At 36.4% G+C, this 19,757-nt stretch overlaps 1 protein-coding gene and 2 pseudogenes across 2 annotated transcripts; 1 reads left to right on the top strand and 2 right to left on the bottom strand.

Annotated features, from left to right (window-relative positions):
• Positions 1–955: 955 nt before the first annotated feature.
• Positions 956–9,232, top strand: LOC120208384 (annotated as a pseudogene).
• Positions 9,233–9,489: 257 nt separating this feature from the next.
• On the bottom strand, positions 9,490–11,245 carry LOC120208383 (protein transport protein SEC13 homolog B-like). Of its 2 annotated transcripts, none has more exons than XM_039207670.1 (2): positions 11,160–11,245; positions 9,490–10,642 (listed from the first exon to the last, which is right to left on the bottom strand). In XM_039207670.1, exon 2 carries the CDS (start codon positions 10,608–10,610, stop codon positions 9,705–9,707), a length of 906 nt encoding a protein of 301 aa, XP_039063601.1. In that variant the 5' UTR covers positions 10,611–10,642; positions 11,160–11,245; the 3' UTR covers positions 9,490–9,704. The 2 variants fall into 2 exon arrangements, with proteins under 2 accessions (XP_039063601.1, XP_039063602.1); XM_039207671.1 differs by lacking the exon at positions 11,160–11,245 and adding an exon at positions 11,126–11,143.
• Positions 11,246–11,863: 618 nt separating this feature from the next.
• LOC120208466 lies at positions 11,864–13,150 on the bottom strand (annotated as a pseudogene).
• Positions 13,151–19,757: the final 6,607 nt, after the last annotated feature.

The raw sequence follows: 19,757 nt of genomic DNA, 5'->3' as shown, positions 1-19,757 counted from the left end.
ATAAAATAATATATATATATATATATAATAAACTGGGTACCGGGTATGTGGGTACCCGGTTAAACAACATTTTGTTATATTAAATTGAAATTAGGACCGAATTAAAAATTAAGAATTAAAGTTAATCTTGGTGATTAAATTGATTAATTATAAAATCTATAAGATTTAATCTGCAAATTTAATACATGACTAGAATAAAAGAATTTAAAGTTAATGCTCAAATTAAGGCAGTAGACAAATTAAAAAAAATCAGAATCAAATTGGATTAAATGAAAATCCAAGGAAACAAATCATATACAAGTAAGGACTAAAATGGAAGAAAACAAAGCAAGGAGCCAACGCCAAAAATACATAACTATACAAGGACCCACTCTATTTATATCAAATTTTTAACTTTCCGTTAAACATTAACGGCGTGACCATTTTGAACCTATTTAAATAGTTATGATATATTTGTCACAATTTTAAAAATGATAATCATTTAGCCACATAATTATATGGTCATTTATGTAGTTTATTTTAAAGTTAATTTTATATTATATTAATCAAACATACTTTTATTTTAAAATTAATTATTCTAAACATAAATTAATTTTCATATTATAATATCCAAATTCGAAACTCTCGTTTATATATAAATATCACGAGAGAAGACACCTTAATATAAGACTAAAATAAGGCGTTACATGTTTTGTTATTGTTTAAATAATAAAACTGGTAAAAAATTATCGATAATATTATTATTTTTACCTAAAACATAATTTTTTTAATATTTTCGATCATTTTTTAACGCCTAATAATATTTTCGATTATTTTTTTACTGATTTTATTATTTAAACAATAATAATAATAAAATCGATAATATTTTTTTTACCGTGTATTAAAACTGTCGCACCGCAATGCAAATTTGTAAATAAACTCAAACATGCAATCTCTCCATCATCCTCGTCAGTTTTTGAAATCCAATTTTAATAGTATTTTATAATTCAGATTTTTGACTCTATCCCACGTACCAAAGTTTGTTCTCTCTGTTTTCGTTCGCATGTATTCTGCTTCTCCGATTCTTCTTTCTCTCACACAACCGAAGATTAAGAACCACAAAGGATCATAAAAAGAGAAAAAAGGCTACTGGATTGTGTTTCTGCCTTTTCTATCTCATTAAGATCTGTTACATAAGAAGTAAGTTCCTTTAACCCAATTGTTAAGATGGGTATCTTTTAATTTCTTCAAAGATTTAATCCTGTTATAGAATACGTTCAAAGATTTAATCCTGTTATAGAATACGAATTCACTTCTTCTTCTTTTTTGTTCTTTTTGGTTTACAGGATGAAGCGAGCAAAAGATGATTTACATTCTGGTTCGCATTTCAAACGTCCATTTGGCTCTTCGAGGCCCGAATCGTAAGTTCTTTGCTTTTCTTCTTTTGAGGATTTGTATGGATGGTTTTGTTCTTATATGAAAGTTTGCCCTATTCTTTTTGGTAATATTGGTTGTTTTTGTTCTGATTACTGGTCTGTTATTGTTGTCAGCTTTGATGGTTGTGTTTGATAAGGTTAGCATGGAATTTTGTTGAACTTTCGTGATGGTTTGTTTTGTTTATAATTTGAATTGAGTGATTTGTTTATGATTTTGACTTGTAACTTTTTTTTTTGGTTAAATCATGTGGGTTTTTTTGTGACTCTGGGGTCATTACTTTAAGTAGGATTTACCACTTGGTTTTGCAATATCTAGTAAATTTACTTCTAATTGAATGGAATTTTAGGTTCTTTTCAAAAGTAGTCATCTGTTGAAAGTATATTAGGTTTATTTGGCGTTGGTTAAATGGCTGTGGTTCTTAATTATTTTTATTGTTTCTATCAATGAAGCTATGGGCAAAACCAAATGCCGACTGCTGGTGGGGGTGGGGGTGGAGGAGGTAGTGGGGGGTGAAGGTGGAGGAATGGAAGCGGCAAGTGTAGGAGAAGTAGGTGTATCACAGAAACTGACTACATACGATGCTTTAACATATCTAAAGGAAGTCAAGGGGATGTTTCGGGATCAAAAAGAGAAGTATGACTTGTTCCTTGAAGTCATGAAGGATTTCAAGGCTCAAAGGTATTCTGTTTTTCAAATGCTATGTTCCGTAAATGGAATGGACAACGAATTGTTGCTTTAAACTACTAAATGTTCTATCCATCTTCTGTCTTTTGCAGAACCGACACAATTGGTGTCATTGCCAGAGTTAAAGCATTATTCAAAGGACATAACAACTTAGTTTATGGATTTAATACCTTCCTGCCAAAGGGATATGAAATAACCCTTGATGAGGATGAGGCTCCACCAAAAAAGACTGTTGAATTTGATGAAGCAATCAGTTTTGTAAATAAAATAAAGGTGAAATAGTTGTGTGATCTTTTGCTTTACTAACGTCATTGTTTTGTTGTCTAATTTATCCATTTTACTACAGAAACGTTTTCAAAATGATGAGCATGTATATAAATCATTCCTCAATATCTTGAATATGTACCGGAAGGAGCACAAGGACATAAATGAGGTCTATAGTGAGGTAATATGTCTTGTTTTGGTTGTTATGCACGTTCATTGGCTCTTTGATACTTACTGAATCTTAATCTCTCAATGTTGTTTTCTCCTCGGGAAACATCACTTATTTGTTTCAATGATTTCAGGTTGCTTCTCTTTTTGAAGACCATCCAGATCTGCTTGAGGATTTCACAAGATTTTTACCAAATTCTTCAGCAGCACCTTTGATGCAACAAGTTTCATATGGTCAAAATTCTACTCAGCGTTATAATGAGAGATGCTCTGCTACAGTTACCTTGCGGCAAATACAGATGGACAAGGTAACTGTTCTCTCTTGTCTGTTAACAAGTGTTTTCTTATAAATTTCTATTCTTAAATCTGATTATTATATGAAATAATGATCAAACTTTTTTAGCAGCGTCGAAGGGATAGGATTATTACCTCCCATGCCGATAGTGTTGGTCATCCTGAACTGGATGACGAAAGAACTATGGTGAGAATGCAAAAGGAGCAGAGAAGGCGTGTCGAAAAGGAAATCAGGGATAGGAGAATTCGTGATCTAGATGATCCCAAGCATGACAACAATAGGGATTTTAATATGCATCGTTTCCTGATAAAAGAGATATGGGAGGAAGATTGAAGGATTTGCTTCTTATGATGACAGAGATACTTTTAAAAGTGAGTTGCTCAACCTTTGATTGCGTTTATTAGTTCACAATATGCAAGGCATCACTCCCCCACCCCTAGCGGATCACAAATATATAGTTTTCTTATAGTGTTTATTTTAAGATAAACTTTTGGTAATCCGAATTTGTTATCCTAAATTATTGGTGACGAGCCTTTTCAGCTTGTCTTTTGAAGCTTTCAGATATGTTTCCTTGTATATTGACATTGGGGGCAATGTACATTTTTTTTTTTTTTCAAATATCAACCTTTTAATACTTATGGTTTTCTATTCAAATCTCAGGCATGTGCAACAAAGGGTTCATGTTCTGTGAGAAAGTTAAGGAGAGGCTATGCAGCTCAGATGACTACCAGGCATTCTTAAAGTGCCTTAACATTTACAGCAATGGAATAATCAAAAGAAATGATTTGCAAAATTTAGTATGTTTTACACCATCTTGAGCAGTTATCTCTGACTTATCAGATTGTTCAATCTACTTTGTTGTATTATCAAGAGGCACATGTTTAACCTTCTACCTTTCTGGTAGTTTAATTAGATACATCACTTCTGCCTATTTCAGGTGACTGATACACTTGGGAAGCATCCGGATCTTATGAATGAGTTCAATCAGTTCTTGGAGTGTTGTGAGAATACTGGTAAGTGGGAACTTCTGGGATATCATTTTAAGTTTTTTTTTTCCTATTGATTCTTTACCCCTATGGCTGTTTCTAATCTAAATTTCTCCTCCTGCAGAGGGGCTTCTTGCTGGTGTTATTGGTAAAAGTATGTAACAAATGACCTCCTTTTCTGTCATTTTGTTATACATTTTCTTATTTTTGTTGGTTGTTTGTAATCTATGTTTGTTATTTCCTGATATGTACGCAATTCATTCTTATTTGACCAAATTGGAAATTATATTATTTTATATAAAAATTCTGTAAACTGCAATGGTGTTTACCTCTTGATTGAAGAATCACTTAACGGCGAGGAAAAAGATAAGGAGCCGAAACGTGAAATGGAGGGAACTAGGGAAAAGGAGAGATACCGGGAGAAGTATATGGCAAAATCCATACAGGAGCTTGATCTTTCTACCTGCCAACGTTGTACTCCGAGCTATCGACTTCTACCTGATGATGTATAAACATTTGGTTACTTTTGTTAACTTGCAAATTGTGCATGATTTGGAACTGATTTTGGTTTGTCTCTCAGTATCCGATACCTTCAGCTAGTCAAAGATCAGAGCTTGGTGCTCAAGTGCTGAATGATCATTGGGTATCTGTAACATCTGGAAGTGAGGATTATTCTTTTAAGCACATGCGCAGAAATCAGTATGAGGAGAGTTTGTTCCGATGCGAGGATGATAGGTAAAATTTGCTGGTCCTCTATTTGTCCTGGTACAATATATGCAATGTCTATATTCCATCTCTTTCATAATTTGAGTTTTTTATTATTTCTGCTACAATTTTATGTACTGCATGTGAAGTGGAGAATGAGTTTTACGGAGAACAAAAGTCGATTTGTGCTGATTCATTATTCTGGCTCATTTTGGGCTTTGGAAGTTCTAGATATTAACTCATTCTAGACGTAACAGACTTTTTGTTTTATGATCTTAGATTTGAGCTGGATATGTTGTTAGAATCTGTGAGCTCAACTGCCAAGCGTGCTGAGGACTTGCTGAACAGGATCAATGAAAATAAAATCAATATGGATTCTCCAGCTCCCATAGAAGACCATTTTACTGGTTTGTATTTATTATCAGGTTATCAATTTTTGTGTAGCTCACCGCAATGTGAACATTTTCCCCATCTTTTTTACTTTTGGCCTCTTCTGGACTACTTACTGCAGTTATACATTTAAGGTGCATTGAGCGTTTATATGGTGACCATGGTCTTGATGTAATGGAAATATTACGTAAAAATCCTGCTCTTGTATTACCTGTCATTTTAACTCGTCTGAAGCAGAAGCAAGAAGAGTGGACAAAGTGCCGTTTTGATTTTAACAAGGTTTGGGCTGAAATTTTTTTGAAAAACCATTACAAATCACTTGATCACCGCAGCTTCTATTTCAAGCAGCAGGATTCAAAGAACTTGAGCGCGAAATGTAAGTGGAATTTTCATACCAAATATGCTGCATTTTCCTCTGTTGCAAAATGTGGTTAAAAGATTGAGGATGATTCTTTACAATATATTCTAACATATGGTGTTCGTTTATGCTCTTCCACATCCTTAATACTTTGTCTCATTGACATTTCTTTGTAATGGCCAGCTTTAGTGGCTGAAATCAAGGAGTTGAAAGAGAAGGACCAGAACGAGGATGATGTTCTTGTGGCGAGCATTGCTGGTCACAGACAAGCCTTGGCTCCACACCTTGAATATGATTATTTAGATATTGGCATTCATGAAGACCTGTATAAACTTATGGAGTATTCATGTGAGGAGATGTGCTCAACCAAAGAACAGTTAGAGAAAGTCATGAGGCTTTGGACCACTTTTTTGGAGCCAATGTTGAGTGTTCCTCCTCGACCTAACAGCAAAGAGGGTACTGAAGATGCTGGTAAAGCTCAGAATCCTACTGTAAACTGTAATGCATCAAACATTGCTGAAAGTGATGGAAGTCCTGGAACTGATGCTACTGTTAATTTTGAGCAACAAAAGGGTGCTAATGACGGAGATGAGAACAGATCACTGGAACTAACTAACTATTGCAGAAATGGTTTGACAAATGGGGAAACTTTGGTCAAAGAAGAACACTCAGGTCGTCTTTATAGGGGTGATTCAACGCTAGAGAAAGAGATCAAGTGTATAGCTGATAAAAGGCCTGGAGCTAACATACTTGCAACTGGAACTGAAGCCCTTGCAATTGAAGCAGAAAATAATCAAAGCAGAAACAACACTGAAGGGGCTTCAGGTGTGTTTGCCAGAAAAGTTTTACATCACAATCTTTTTATGATTTTTTGTTTACTGATCTAGTTTTTTATTATTACTTTTTTTTATTATACCTTCCTTTCCAAATCATGTTGCAATACTGAGATTAGTTTAAATTTCAATGTTGTGCAGCAACATCTAGATTGAGTAGCGTTGCTGCTGGTGAGGGTCATGAATCTGAAGTTAATGCTGATCTTCTACATACATCAGAGGTAGGGTTTTATACATATCGGCTACTTGGCAGTTAGCATGGGCTAAGCTGGTGTTACTAATTGGTTCTGGTAAAATATAGCAATATATGGTATCTGTGACCTTCCTTTCCTTGATTAAATCTCCTCATCTCCTTGTCGAGGTTAAAAAGCAAGGAGTTGTTTCCTTTGATTTTCAGGCATATAAGCTTATGTAAATTTTCTTGGTTCTTCAGGGTGGTTGTGTAACAAAACATGCTTTATTAGTAAATGGAGTGCCTACAGATGGCTCTTCTGCTAGTATATATCATGAAGAATCAGCTGGTCCTTCCAAAATTGAAAAAGAAGAAGGTGAATTATCACCTAATGGTGGTGATTTTGGCGATTATTTTGCTGCCTATGGCGATGATGGTCTAACGAATGTGCCAAAGGCCAAGCATGCTATAGAAAATGGACAGTACTGGTCTGGAAATGGCAAAGGGTTGCATCCTGAGGATGCTGGAGTAGAAAATGACGCAGATGCTGATGATGAGGATAGTGAAAATGCCTTGGAGGCTGGTGATGATGCGTCAGGCAGTGAGTCTGCAGGCGGTGAATGCTCTCCTGAAGACCATGAAGAAGAAGAGGTAGATCATGATGATGTTGATGGTAAGGCCGAAAGTGAAGATGAAGCCGAAGGGGCTATTGATTCACTTGTGGGAGCAGATGGTATGTCCTTGTCATTTTCAGAACGTTTTCTTTTTACAGTTAAGCCTCTTGCAAAGCAGGTACCTGCAGTTTCACCTGAAGATGGATACAGTTCTTGTGTTTTTTATGCAAATGAGGATTTCTATGTTCTTTTCAGACTTCATCGAGTACGTAGGATTTCTAAAGATTTTTAGTTTTTTTCTTTCTCTATTTCTCTCTCTACATTTAATAAGTATTCTTCAACCTTTTAATTTTTGTTTAGATTCTCTATGAAAGAATACTGTCAGCGAAAACAAATTCAGCAGCTGCTGAAAAGTGGAAAAATTCAAAAGATGCTAGTTCTTCAGATTTATATGCCAGGTGAATTGCATAAAAATTTCAGTGCCGAACAATGTGAATGTCTGATGCATTCGCATTCTTATGTGAAAAATATATCTTTGTGCTGCACAGATTTATGAGTGCGCTGTACAGTCTGCTTGATGCATCTGCCGACAATGTGAAGTTTGAGGATGAATGTCGAGCTATAATAGGAAACCATTCATATGAGTTATTTACACTGGACAAGTTAATATATAGATTGGTTAAGCAGGTTTGCTTTCTATGACGGTCCTTCGCTATAATCCACCTCGTTTTTCCAGCAACTGTTCTGAATTATAGTTTTTGTTACAGCTTCAAGCTGTTGCAACAGATGAGATGGATGATAAGCTTCTTCAATTGTTTAAGTATGAAAAATCCCGGAAACATAGGAAGACAATGGATTCAGTGTATTATGAGAATGCACACGTCCTTCTTCACGAGGATAATATATATCGGTTGACATATGTAAGTTTTGCTTTACGAGCCCTTTCTTAAAAAAGAAAGGAGGGAACATAAGGCACATGAATGCCATACTATTTCTATCTGCATATATGATATATATAGGTTGACATGTAAAATTTTTTTTTACATTAGTTCCTTTTTGCAGTCATCTTTGCCATCTAGATTGTCTATTCAGATGATGGATAATGTCATTGAAAAGCCTGAAGCCTTTGCTGTTTCAATGGAACCTAATTTTTCAGTTTCGTTGCACAATGATTTTCTGTCTGTCAACCTTGGGAAAAAGGAGCCACATGGAATTACACTAAAGAGGTAACATCTGATAACATTAACATTATTGCATTTCATAACATTAAAGATCAATTATTTTGTAGTTCTGCAATTCATTTTTCTGGTGGTAGGATCTGCCAGCCTTTCATGTATTATTATTTATGATTGTAACAAGAAAGATATTGAACAAAAAGTTAAATATCTGCTGCTTAATATGATTTTCCTTTACTGATATATGCAGAAACAAGAGGAAGTATTCAAGTCTAGATGAATTTGCTGCTACTTGCGTGGCCATGGAAGGTGTTGAGCTGGTTAATGGTTTGGAGAACAAGATAGCTTGCGACTCATACAAGGTATCTTGCCATTATTTGTATCTGGTTTATTCTTTCTTTGCTGTTATGGACCAAGTGGACAGTTTAATGGTGTTAGATAAGAGCTGTTAATCCCACATTCGTTGTGCGTTAAAGGTCGATTGTATATACAGTTTACGTTGTCTTCAGCTTATGAGATGCCTTTTGTGGACAAAACTGTTAGGCCTATTGGGCTGAAGTTGACATACCTTGTAGGTTGGTGTATCACTAAGAAATTGCTTGTGTACGTGACATTTACTTTGGGTCTTTTGATGTTGACAGACTTCCTATGTGTTGGACACCGAAGATTTCTTCTTTCGTCGGAGAAGAAATTCAACACAATGCAGATCATATAATAATCAAGCTAGAGTTCAACTGTTCCATAAATTTTTATCCGCTTCACAGTAAGTCCGGAAAATGGTAAACACGAAATCACAAATCTTTACATCTCCACAACCATTTAGGTTGCTCTTTTCTGGGATTTCAAAGATGACCTAACCTTCATGCTTTTCTCGCAGCAAGGGCCAAAGGCATGTTTCTTATACGTTCATGGATTGATGCTAATTGGGTCATACCAGTAATGAAGGATGAAGGGTTAGGAAATGTTGCACATTTGTAAGATCATATGAGCCATTATCGTGTAAATAGGGTTTTGCATTATATTTTGTAAAAAAAAAGAACATTAAGCTTTTTTATGGGGTTATCTATTGTTCTCATTGACAGGCTAACATGTTTTTGGGTTGCCCCCATGAATCAAACTTCTGTTTCCAATTTGCACCTCTTATAAATTTTGAACTCTATATTTCCTGTTAATAAACTTACTTGTGTCGAGTTAGTGTGAATAAATAAATATTTATATAGATATTTAATCTTTTATTCCGTTTTGAATTAGAAAGTTAAATTATTATTTTTCACCAAAAAATAATTTTTAATCAATAAGTACAGGAATTTCATTGTGCCATGACAAGATAGTCGAAAAAGCTAAAACTATCAAGTTCACATATAAGAGAAAACAGAAGCATACTTGTATAGCAAGTCATGATATTGAAGCTTTAAAACCAAATGTAATATTGTTAAAAAGATACGTCAATGAATTGAACTTTATTGAAGGGAGATGATAAATGATTAATCAACTTTTCTCTCTTTGATCTCAGAATATGCCAAGCAAAAATCTAACCATCCGATCGAGTATTCAGACAAAAATGCTGAAGAACTCGAATGGACAAGACCCAGATGTTAAAACGACTGTAGATAGATAAAGCAGGAATAAAATAAAATTTAAACTTCATGGCTCAAGAGTACTCACTTCTTGCCATTCACCACCATCAACAGCTTCTTTCCACAATGTGACACTGTTATTGGCATCAGCGACGGACAGTAAGTTTCCGGTCAGTGACCACGAGAGACTCCAAACTGGGGTCTTGAAATCCTTCAAAATCTTACCCTTCCATTCCCCTTCTTTACCACAAGTCCATATAACAACTTTCCCATCCTGTGAAGCGCTTGCAATGGTGGATTTTGGGAGCCCCAAGTTGGGTGCCCAAGCAACATCCCTCACCCAGTCGGTATGCATCTGGAGGGAATGGGGACAGTCCATTTTCCAAGTCCCATTATACAGCTTCCATAATTTGACCGTATTGTCACATCCACCGGAGGCCAGCTTCTGAACAGGATCCAGTAGACCGGATCCGATGAAAGAACCTGGCGCGGTTGTTGGTGCCCATGAAACCGAGGTTACCCCGACAGGGTGAGCTTCCTCTATCCTGTTGATGTCCCAATCACCATCATCCCTGGCGGTAAAAACCGATATATTCCCATCAGAAGATCCGCACGCCAAGCAGAGGCCAAGCTCATGGGGTGCCCATGCAATGGAGTTCACAGATGATTTGTGATCATTGAAAACATGGGCCTGCAGCCACTCGTTTTGATTATTTTCCTTCCAGATTATCACCTGGCCGTCGTAAGAACATGAAGCAAGGACTGATCCGAACTTGGGGTGCGCCCAAGCAACCCTCCAAACAGGTCCTTTATGGCCAGGTAAAACAGCAAGCTGCTGGGAAGTAGAGCCGGTTATACCAATGATCTTAATAGTAGTATCAGATGAAGCAGTCGCCAACCGTCTTCCATAGTGATCCATGGCAACATCATGGAGAGCGTCCTCATGACCTGTCTCGATTTTCTGTGCTGGCATCTTTTGAACTCCAATTCTCAGCTCCTTAATATCTTCAAAGTTTAATATCCAAAATCATATCAAATATACACTAATAAATAATATCTACCCTATCCAAGTCTTTCAAAGTAATTCTAAAAATTCCGTATATGCAATCGCAATTTAATACCATAACATTTGTGATTATTTCAACCAAAAATCATAACAATATAAAGATCAATAAAAGAACTTATTTTTACAGAATAACAGAATTCAAATAAAAACAACCCATAATAAAAAAAAATACAGAAAACAAAAGTTCAATCCATCAAGATCTTCAGTCTAAATCAATCCCATATAAATTATAACAATAGAAAGATCATTTTTTCCAGAAAGAACCCGATTTATTTTACATAGACATTCAGATCAAAACAACCCAGAATCAGAAATTCGAAAATAGTTTCATGTCATCGAGATCTTCAGTCTACAACATATGGATCTTAATCAATCTCATATCACAAATTAAAAAAAAAACAGAGCTGAAGATAGGATAATACATTTGAAGAGCAGAATTGTTGAAAATTAAAGAACCTGATAGAAAGAAAGATTGGGAATTTGATAACTGCTAAAGCTATAGATCAGCTCTGAAATTGTTAAAATATTGAGCGAGAAGGAAAACTAAAGAAGTTCCTTGAGTTGTGTTTGGACCCGTCGATTGTTTTTACCCGAATAGTAAGTAATAAGGATTACCCAAAAGTAATCCACCAAGCAACTGTGGAGTGAAAAATTAGAGAATGGATAAATAAAACTACTATTTAAATATAACAAAATTACTAATATAATCTTATAAATATAAATATTTTATATTAATTTTTTTAAACATACAATTTTAAAGTACAATTTTTATATTATTCAGATTCTCTCTCCTCATAAATTAATTAATATTAATTATTTAAATAAGTTCAATCTCACGTTCTCTTTATATTATATCGATAATTAATGTTAATTGAATTAACATTAAAATTTTAAACAAACAAATTTTATATTAGGGTAAATTATATGTTTAGTATTTAAACTATCAATTTTAATCCGTTGTAGTACTTAAACTTTTAATTTTTTCAAAACCATATATAAAATTTAGTTCTTATTTCATTTTACTATCACTATTCAGAATTTAACGTTAAATTTTAAAAACAATTTAAAAGTTTTCGTACTTAAACATATCAAAATCGATAATTTATGTACTAAATGCATACTTTACCTTTTGTATTATTTGAGCTTAATTCACTTTGTTACTAGTCAGAGTACAAAGCTCGTATGCCTTCAATATCATCTTGGTCGAGATTAGGGATGGTAACGGGCCGAGTATTGATCCCTCTGTCCCCGTCCCCGTTTAAAAAACTTGTACCCGTCCCCGTTTAAAAACCGCGAGGATTTAAACGGGGATCCCCATCGGGTAATCGGGGAAAACCGTGGGGAAACGAGTATTCCCGTTTAGCATAAACGGTTATTTAAACGGATATTGGGCCGGGTATATATATTTAAATTAAATATATAAATATTATATATATATATATATATATTTTTAATTTAATTTAATTTAAATTTAATTTATTAATATTATATATATATATATATATATATATATATATATATATTTTTAATATTTATCGGGTCGGGTATCGGGTCGGATATCGGGGCGGGTAATCGGGTAACCGGGGCTGGGATTACCAAACCCGTCCCCGTCCCCGTTTAGCATAAACGGTTTCTCCCGTCCCCGTTTAATTCGGTTTTCGATTTTCCCCGTCGAGTTCGGGTTTTTTTACCATTCCTAACCGAGATCCCTTTTAATAGAACTAGACATATAATATGGGTACATAATCGCATCTGGGTCCCGACTATGCCCAGTCCTATTATATGTCCTAGTTCATGATCAGATATAGATTCCCATTCGATTTGGTTAAATCTCGTAACATTATTACTACTCCAGTTCTCGTCCGCATCGAAATGGAGCTTGTCGTATCGTGGTGCAAAAGCATGAGCCAGAACGTTTCCAGGACCGTCGAACGGGTAGCCGTCCCCGTGTTCACGACGGTGAAACCCCAACACGATATCCTATCGATTAAGAAACCTCGCTTCACGGAACGTGAAACCGGATACAACTGCCCATCTATGCAATGCCCTAGCGATGATAGGCCTTAATCGTCCAACACTGACCACACGTGCACTGGAACGGAATTTGTAGGTCAGTCGACGCCTGCTCCATCGAGGCATCCTCTGGAAAAAGGTATAGTTAGCTGCCGTGACGAACTCGACGCTATCGTTCGAGTGGTCGAAAATATCGCGGACTCCGCACCGCAGGATTGACATCGTTTTCGTGGTATCGGGGTCCATCCTTCCGGTTATCTTTGCCAAAAGAATTGTTTTATATTAAATAATTGGGTCCGTATTGATAATAAAAAATAATGAAGTTAGGCTTAGCCTGCCTCGAAATTTTCTTTCAATGCCAGAATTTAATGGCCACTTGCCTTGTAGATGTAAAGTTTATATGGACTCCATTTATGTGGATATATATACGTCATTTACTGTAAAAATTACTCCGGCAAATAATGGGAAAATTTACGAGCTGCTTATCAGTAGTCTAAAGTAATATAAAATAAATATACTCTTAAATCATAACGTCAAAAGTTTGGTGATTAATTAGGATTATATAAGTTTCCAATCTAAAAGTCATGTGATCAATTATAATTTTAAAATGAGAAAATAACCTCAGTGACCAAAAATCCCATATAATATACGATTTTAACCAACTTTTTTTTGGATTTGCCAAAATGACCAACAAAATCGAAATGCGATCGCTAATTTGCAACGCGATCTCCATTATCGCAAATTCGCGTTGCATTTCGCGTTGCGATAGTTGGAAATCGCGTTGCGATGGTATACAGTGTCGTTGCGATTTTCCCAATTCGCAATGCGAATAAGTAAATCGCAACGCGAATTGGGAAAATCGCAATGCGATACTGACTATCGCAATGCGATACTTACTATCGCAATGCGATAATAAAAAATCGCAACGAGATACTGACTTTCGCAATGCTATTTACATAGCGCCATTCGTATTAACGCGTATTTTTTTTTTCAAATTCCAAACACGAATTTTTTCTTAATAAATCGAAAACTGAACCGTCCACAGTAATCGCAACTCATAACCTCAAACCCAAAATCACAACACTCAGTCCCATCTCCATCTCTCACTCTCTACGGCGAAATCCGTCCCCATCTCCGAAGATTTCCGTCCCCATCGCCGGCGAAATCCCTCACAACCATTCACAGTCAAAAATCCCTCACAATCATTCAGAAATGGAAAATCAACCTCCGAGGGTTAGTTTTTTTTTTTTTTTTTGAAATTTTTGCATTATTTTAGGTTTTTCATATTAAGATTGATGATAAGTTACTGGTAATTTCAATAATAGATTAACCATTTCACTTAGATTTCTTATTAAATTCATTCGATTGCTGCCAATACTGCTAAACTGTTTAGCCTGTGAAGTTAGTATTTGTCTTTGTTTTGTCTTTTGGTTGAAGTAATGCAGAAGAAGAATAGTTTCGAGAATGAAAATCGCAACGCGGAAATAACTATCGCAACGAGAGAATCGCAACGCGAAATAAAAAACGCAACGCGAAACAAAAATCGCATTGCGATTTTCATTTCGCGTTGCGATTTTCATTTCGCGTTGCGATTGTCTGGTCGCGATAGTCATTTCGCGTTGCGATTCTCTCGTTGCGATTCTATCGTTGCGATAGTCATTTCCGCGTTGCGATTCTCATTATCTCGTTGCGATTTTCATTTCAACCAAAAGACAAAAACAGTGTTGCAAATTTTAGTTTCAAGAATAAACTACTATTTATGTTTATTGTTTTGTTTTTTGGTATATCTTGACAGTGTAGTTTTTGGTATATCTAACTTGGTATGTTTATTGTTTTTTTGTAGAAATTTTTTTCGGCTTCATTCACATTAAGGAATAAAGTTAGCCTAGCCACTACAATTGCTTCGAAGCTTTCACCTGCACAAAGAAAATTGTTTGAAGAAACCTGCTTCGGGCCATGGCTGAGAGTACAGCATCCGGGTGGAGATGCTAGTTTGACCCATTTGTGGCTTCAGACCATGACTAGCGATCTACCCGACAGTATACAACGTGGTGAGGAAGAGATATGGTTTCATTTTCCACCGACGTATACTTGTTTTGGGCGGAAGGAGTTCTGCTTAATCACTGGTCTACGATTCGGACACGATGATGTAGGCCGGTACACTCGTCATATCACCCGCCCATCATGGTTATCCAGGGTTTTTCCTGATGAGTCAATAGAGAAGCCGAACTTACACGTCGACGACATGAAGAAATTGTTTAATAAGAAAGATGGTTTTACTCGGATGAATGACGTCGATGTTGTCCGAGTATGCCTTCTACTACTTTTTGTATTCCGGCTTTTTAGGCAGAGAGGCCAGACAACCTATTCCTCAGGAGCTAATATTATTGGTAGAGGACCTAAATGCATGAAATCTGTTTCCGTGGGGTTCGTATATATGGAAAGCTACCTGGACTAAGTTGTCGTCTGCCTTTGATGACCGCAAAAGTTTGCGGGGCGATGGGTCGAAATACACTTTGTCAGGCTTTGTTTGGGCCTTTAAGATAAGAATTTCTATATAATGTTTTCAAAATTATAATTAATTATTTAACAATTACTAATGTTTGTTATTATATTGTTTGTAGATTTGGATATTCGAGGCCTTTCCCGCCATGAAGACATATGCAATAAAAACTTCAAATGATATTCCCAGGGCTATTTCCTGGAAGAGGAAACGTCTGTTGGATTGGGAAGACTTAATACCATATGTGACAATAAATAATGTAAGTTAACACAAATACTATCATATAAACAAGTTATTAATAGTAGACGTTTAACTTTGTTTGAGTTTTTATATTTTTAGGAGGCCAACATTCCATTAATGAGACTGACACCCACGGAGGCTGAGCTTGCCACTGATTGGTGGCAAGCTAGTCAGCGTTTTCTTGATGGCACGAATGATGAGCAGCCTTCACATCCTCCACTTCGAGAGCCATCACCTCACCTAGAGCCATCACCTGATCGACCCGACTATACACCTCTACAAAGAGAGCCATCACCTATCCCGTCATATCATCGAGCCTCTTTCTCCACCATCACCTCATGATAGGCGACCGGCAAAGATGCCACGACTTCTATCTCCCTATTCTCCACCTCCACGGGATGAGTCAAGGGAGTTACGTGATGAGGTCAATGCCTTGCGTGAGGAGATCGGTACTCTACTTGATAACGATGGTGCATGGCGTGTGGAGGTGTCTACTTTACGTGGTGAGGTTGGCGCTCTACGTGAGATGGTAGTATCGTTGCAGAATGAGGTTTATACTCTACGCAACGAGGTAAGTTTAAGATTTTCCATATTTAACTTGATGATAAAGTTACTCGTAATTTCACTTAAATTAACCATTTCACTTAGATTGCTTAGTAAATTTATTCGGTTGCTGCAAAACTGCTAAACTTTTTACTTTAACACTATGAAGTTAGTACTTGTCTTTGTTTTGTCTTTTGGTTGAAAGTTTGAAATATATTTATCTTTGTTTTCACTGTTTAAATATCATGTCTGTTTATTTACTGATATTTGTATTTAATTATTTAGCGGACCGATAAGGTGGATGCTTTACGTCGGGTTTTTCTTGCACGACAGAGTTCACGCATCAGACGGCGTGCACGTGCTATTAAGTCTCCGTATACCCCAATAGTGCGAAGACACCGCAAGAAGAAGCCCGACTCGCCTATCATCCCTCAAGAGTTCACTCCTATCGTTGAAGAGGCCCCTATCATTCCTCGAGAGTCCCCTCCCACCGTTCAAGAGGCCACTGTCATCGTTGAAGAGGTCCCTCCCACCATTCAAGAGCCCGATTCACATGGCGTCATATGTAGGATTCTTGAGAAACCCTCTGGCGTGCCGGACATGATAGATTCAAGTTGGCTCTCGTATGAGTTACCGGCCAGTACCATACCGGTATCTGAAGAGGAGAGGAAACAACTACCGGACACAATTCTGGATAACACCCTTTGGGCTAAGACCGCAGTTGATTTTTATCTACATGAGCGAAGCCAGGGGTGTTTCACTGACATATGCAAGCTCAATGATGATATCTATTTGTTGCTTGATCGGTCTTGGTGGGGCGTATTATTAGGGGTCGAAGACAATGGCTATTTCGATGGAGGGGTAAGTCTTATATTTTTCTTATATTTTCATTTGATTATTTTTTTGTAAATTAATGTAAGTTACTAATATATGTCTTTTTTTGTAAAACAACATATCGATGCGTGGGTGTCACGTCTTCTAATAATTAGGAAACTTAAGGAAAATAAAAGAAATACACGATATACAATTATGCCGACGTCTTTTAACGCCGTTCACTTGAAGAATCAACGAGATGAATCATTTGCGTTGGGCAATGGACAAGCTAAACTTTATCCTGCATGGTGGGAGGTCGATAAGGTTAGTGTTATTTTAGATTGAGTTTAAAGGTATTCATAAATAAGTGCGCAAATGAATGAATTATTACTTATGATTGCAGGTGTTTATCCCTGTTTTGGAACGTAACCATTGGCTTCTCGTCGAGCTTCAGATCTCATCCCTTAAGGCAATAGTATATGACAGCATGATAAATTACATATCATTGGCTGATTTAAGAGATATTATTAAGGGATGGAGCTCTTATTTGGCTAAATTCTTGGATGCGATAAATTATTGGACTCGTTCTGGAAACAAGAAGCCAAAGAAGCTCAATATTACAGTTAGCAGAGACGAGACCGCACCACAACAAACGAAAGGACCCAGAGGGGATTGTGGTCCTCTCGTATGCTTGGCGTTGGACCATTTGATCACAGGAAGTATAAAGTATCTACCTCCCACCGATATAGATAGAGCTGCAGTAGGCTTGTGGTTTCGATATTATATGGCTAGATCGATATATACGAGACGCTGCCTACCTGCATCCGCGTTATAAAAATGTCCATAAACAATTGGTATGTTTATAGGCTTGTGGTTTGAAAATGTTTGGTTAAGTACCTAGAATTCAATAATTTGCTGTTTGTAGGTTTTAGATGTGTAGAAAGTGTTGTTTGAGCAAATGTTTGGTTTATGCAGGTTAATCTCAGAAGTGAGCTGCGTGAAAATGATGTATGGCTGCAAAAGTTGATTCAATAGTAGAAGTGTTATTTTCTCTAATAATTATTGCTTATTTTTTGATTGTTTAATTGATTTGTAAAAGGTGATTTGTAAAAGTTGATTTGTTTAATTGATATTAACATAATTCTTATTTGTGCTTGTTTAATTGATTGAAATGTAATGGTTGATTTTGTTGATTTCAATCTGCATTATGTTGAAGGCAAAAAGTACTATCGCAATGCGAAATGAAAATCGCAACGAGAGAATCACAACGCGAAATGAAAATCGCAACGCAAATTCGCGTTGCGATTTTCATTTCGCATTGCGATTACCTCGTTGCGATTTTCATTTCGCATTGCGATTCTCTCGTTGCGATTTTCATTTCGCATTGCGATAGTAATTTCCGCGTTGCGATAGACATTAAGATGATTGCCTATTAAGTGATAACAACTGAACAGATCATAGCAATTTTCAAACTCAAGTTACTAATACATGCCTAACTGAAAATGTTAAAAGTTCACACATAAATCTACATAATACAACGTTTGCATTTAAAAATCACCTAAGTTAACAGTCCCAAAAGGTGAAGCCAGTTGTGATTGGGATTTTAAAGATGATTGCGATTTTGATTGCCTTTTCTTGACACCATATGAGCTTTGGATTTTGATGATGATCCATATTTTGGTAGAGGAAAAGATGATTGTGATGGCACTGGTGATCCACATATCAACCTTGTATGACCACTTTCCTTGCACCGACTACATGTCGATCTCTTTTTCTCTTCACCCTTAGACGGTATACGATCGTGACTTTTTGGTCGGCCAGGTAGCATTCTGTCCATGGCTGGTGGCAAAACTGTTTGTAAGTCATCTGATATGTCCCACTCAGAAGGATGTGAAATAGGGTAGACAATCTCGGCATAAGTCTGTCGATATACTTCTGTAGTGTAGCAATCCATAGCGTATGTGCTTGAATCATCTTGGTTTAGATGAAGAGCAACTTTTATAACATGGCCACACAGATAACCAGATGTTTGCCATTTTATACAACTACACGTCCTTGCATTTAGATCGACAAGCCCATTTAAGTTATTATCCAGTACTTCAAACAAAGTGTTTGAACATGGTTCAACTCTCCATGACGTTGACTTCACAACACGTTTCGTTATCTTTTTTTCAGTCCATGGTGTAACCGATGTTCCAATGTTCCTGTAAATTTAAATAAATAATACTTAGTAAAATATATGATAAGTTACGAATTCAAAGAAATAATACCTGCATGGTTTCTTTTCTTGTAGTACCACTGTTGAATAGAGGCTCGAAAAAACTCCATTAACATTGTAATGGGTAATTTCTGGGAATGACGACTTAGAGCGTTAATTGATTCTGCACTATTAGACGTCATGAAACCATATCTTGCTCCAAGTTGATGTACTCTGGACCATCTTTCAAACCCGACATCTTCTAGTGTTTGAGCACACTGAGGCAAAACACGTCTTAAACAGTTTATATGCTTATTGAAATCCACTTCCCGATAAGCCTTTACAGCCTTCCAGTATGTCCATTTGTGCTTTTTTATACCAGCAGACCTTGATTTTAGATTTCTATACAAATGAACACCACAAAGTCCATGAAAAGCATATGGGAAACACCTTCTAACAGCGTTGTCAATTGAGTTTGCCCTATCGGATATGATTGTCAGATTGCTAATAGGACCTATGCAATCCCTAAGATGCCCCATAAACCATGTCCATGAATCAGAGGTTTCAGATTTGCCAACCCCGTAAGCTATTGGCAATATCCCATTATTAGCATCCATGGCTACTGCTAATAAGTTTACTCCAAGGTATCGACCTTTCAAATGTGCTCCGTCAACTATAATAACTGGGCCCATGCAAGTAATAAACGAACGAATCTACAAAATAATATACACAAGAAATATAATCA

Source organism: Hibiscus syriacus, unplaced genomic scaffold (assembly GCF_006381635.1).
Source record: "Hibiscus syriacus cultivar Baekdansim isolate YM2019G1 unplaced genomic scaffold, ASM638163v2 tig00016563_pilon, whole genome shotgun sequence".
Taxonomy (NCBI): Eukaryota; Viridiplantae; Streptophyta; class Magnoliopsida; order Malvales; family Malvaceae; genus Hibiscus; species Hibiscus syriacus.
Note: the sequence above shows the minus strand (reverse complement) of the source record. Positions and strands in the feature narration are given on the sequence as shown.

Coding starts and splice junctions, on each gene's coding strand:
- LOC120208383 (XM_039207670.1), bottom strand. CDS start 10,610: ATGCCAGCACAGAAAATCGAGACAGGTCATGAGGACGCTCTCCATGAT.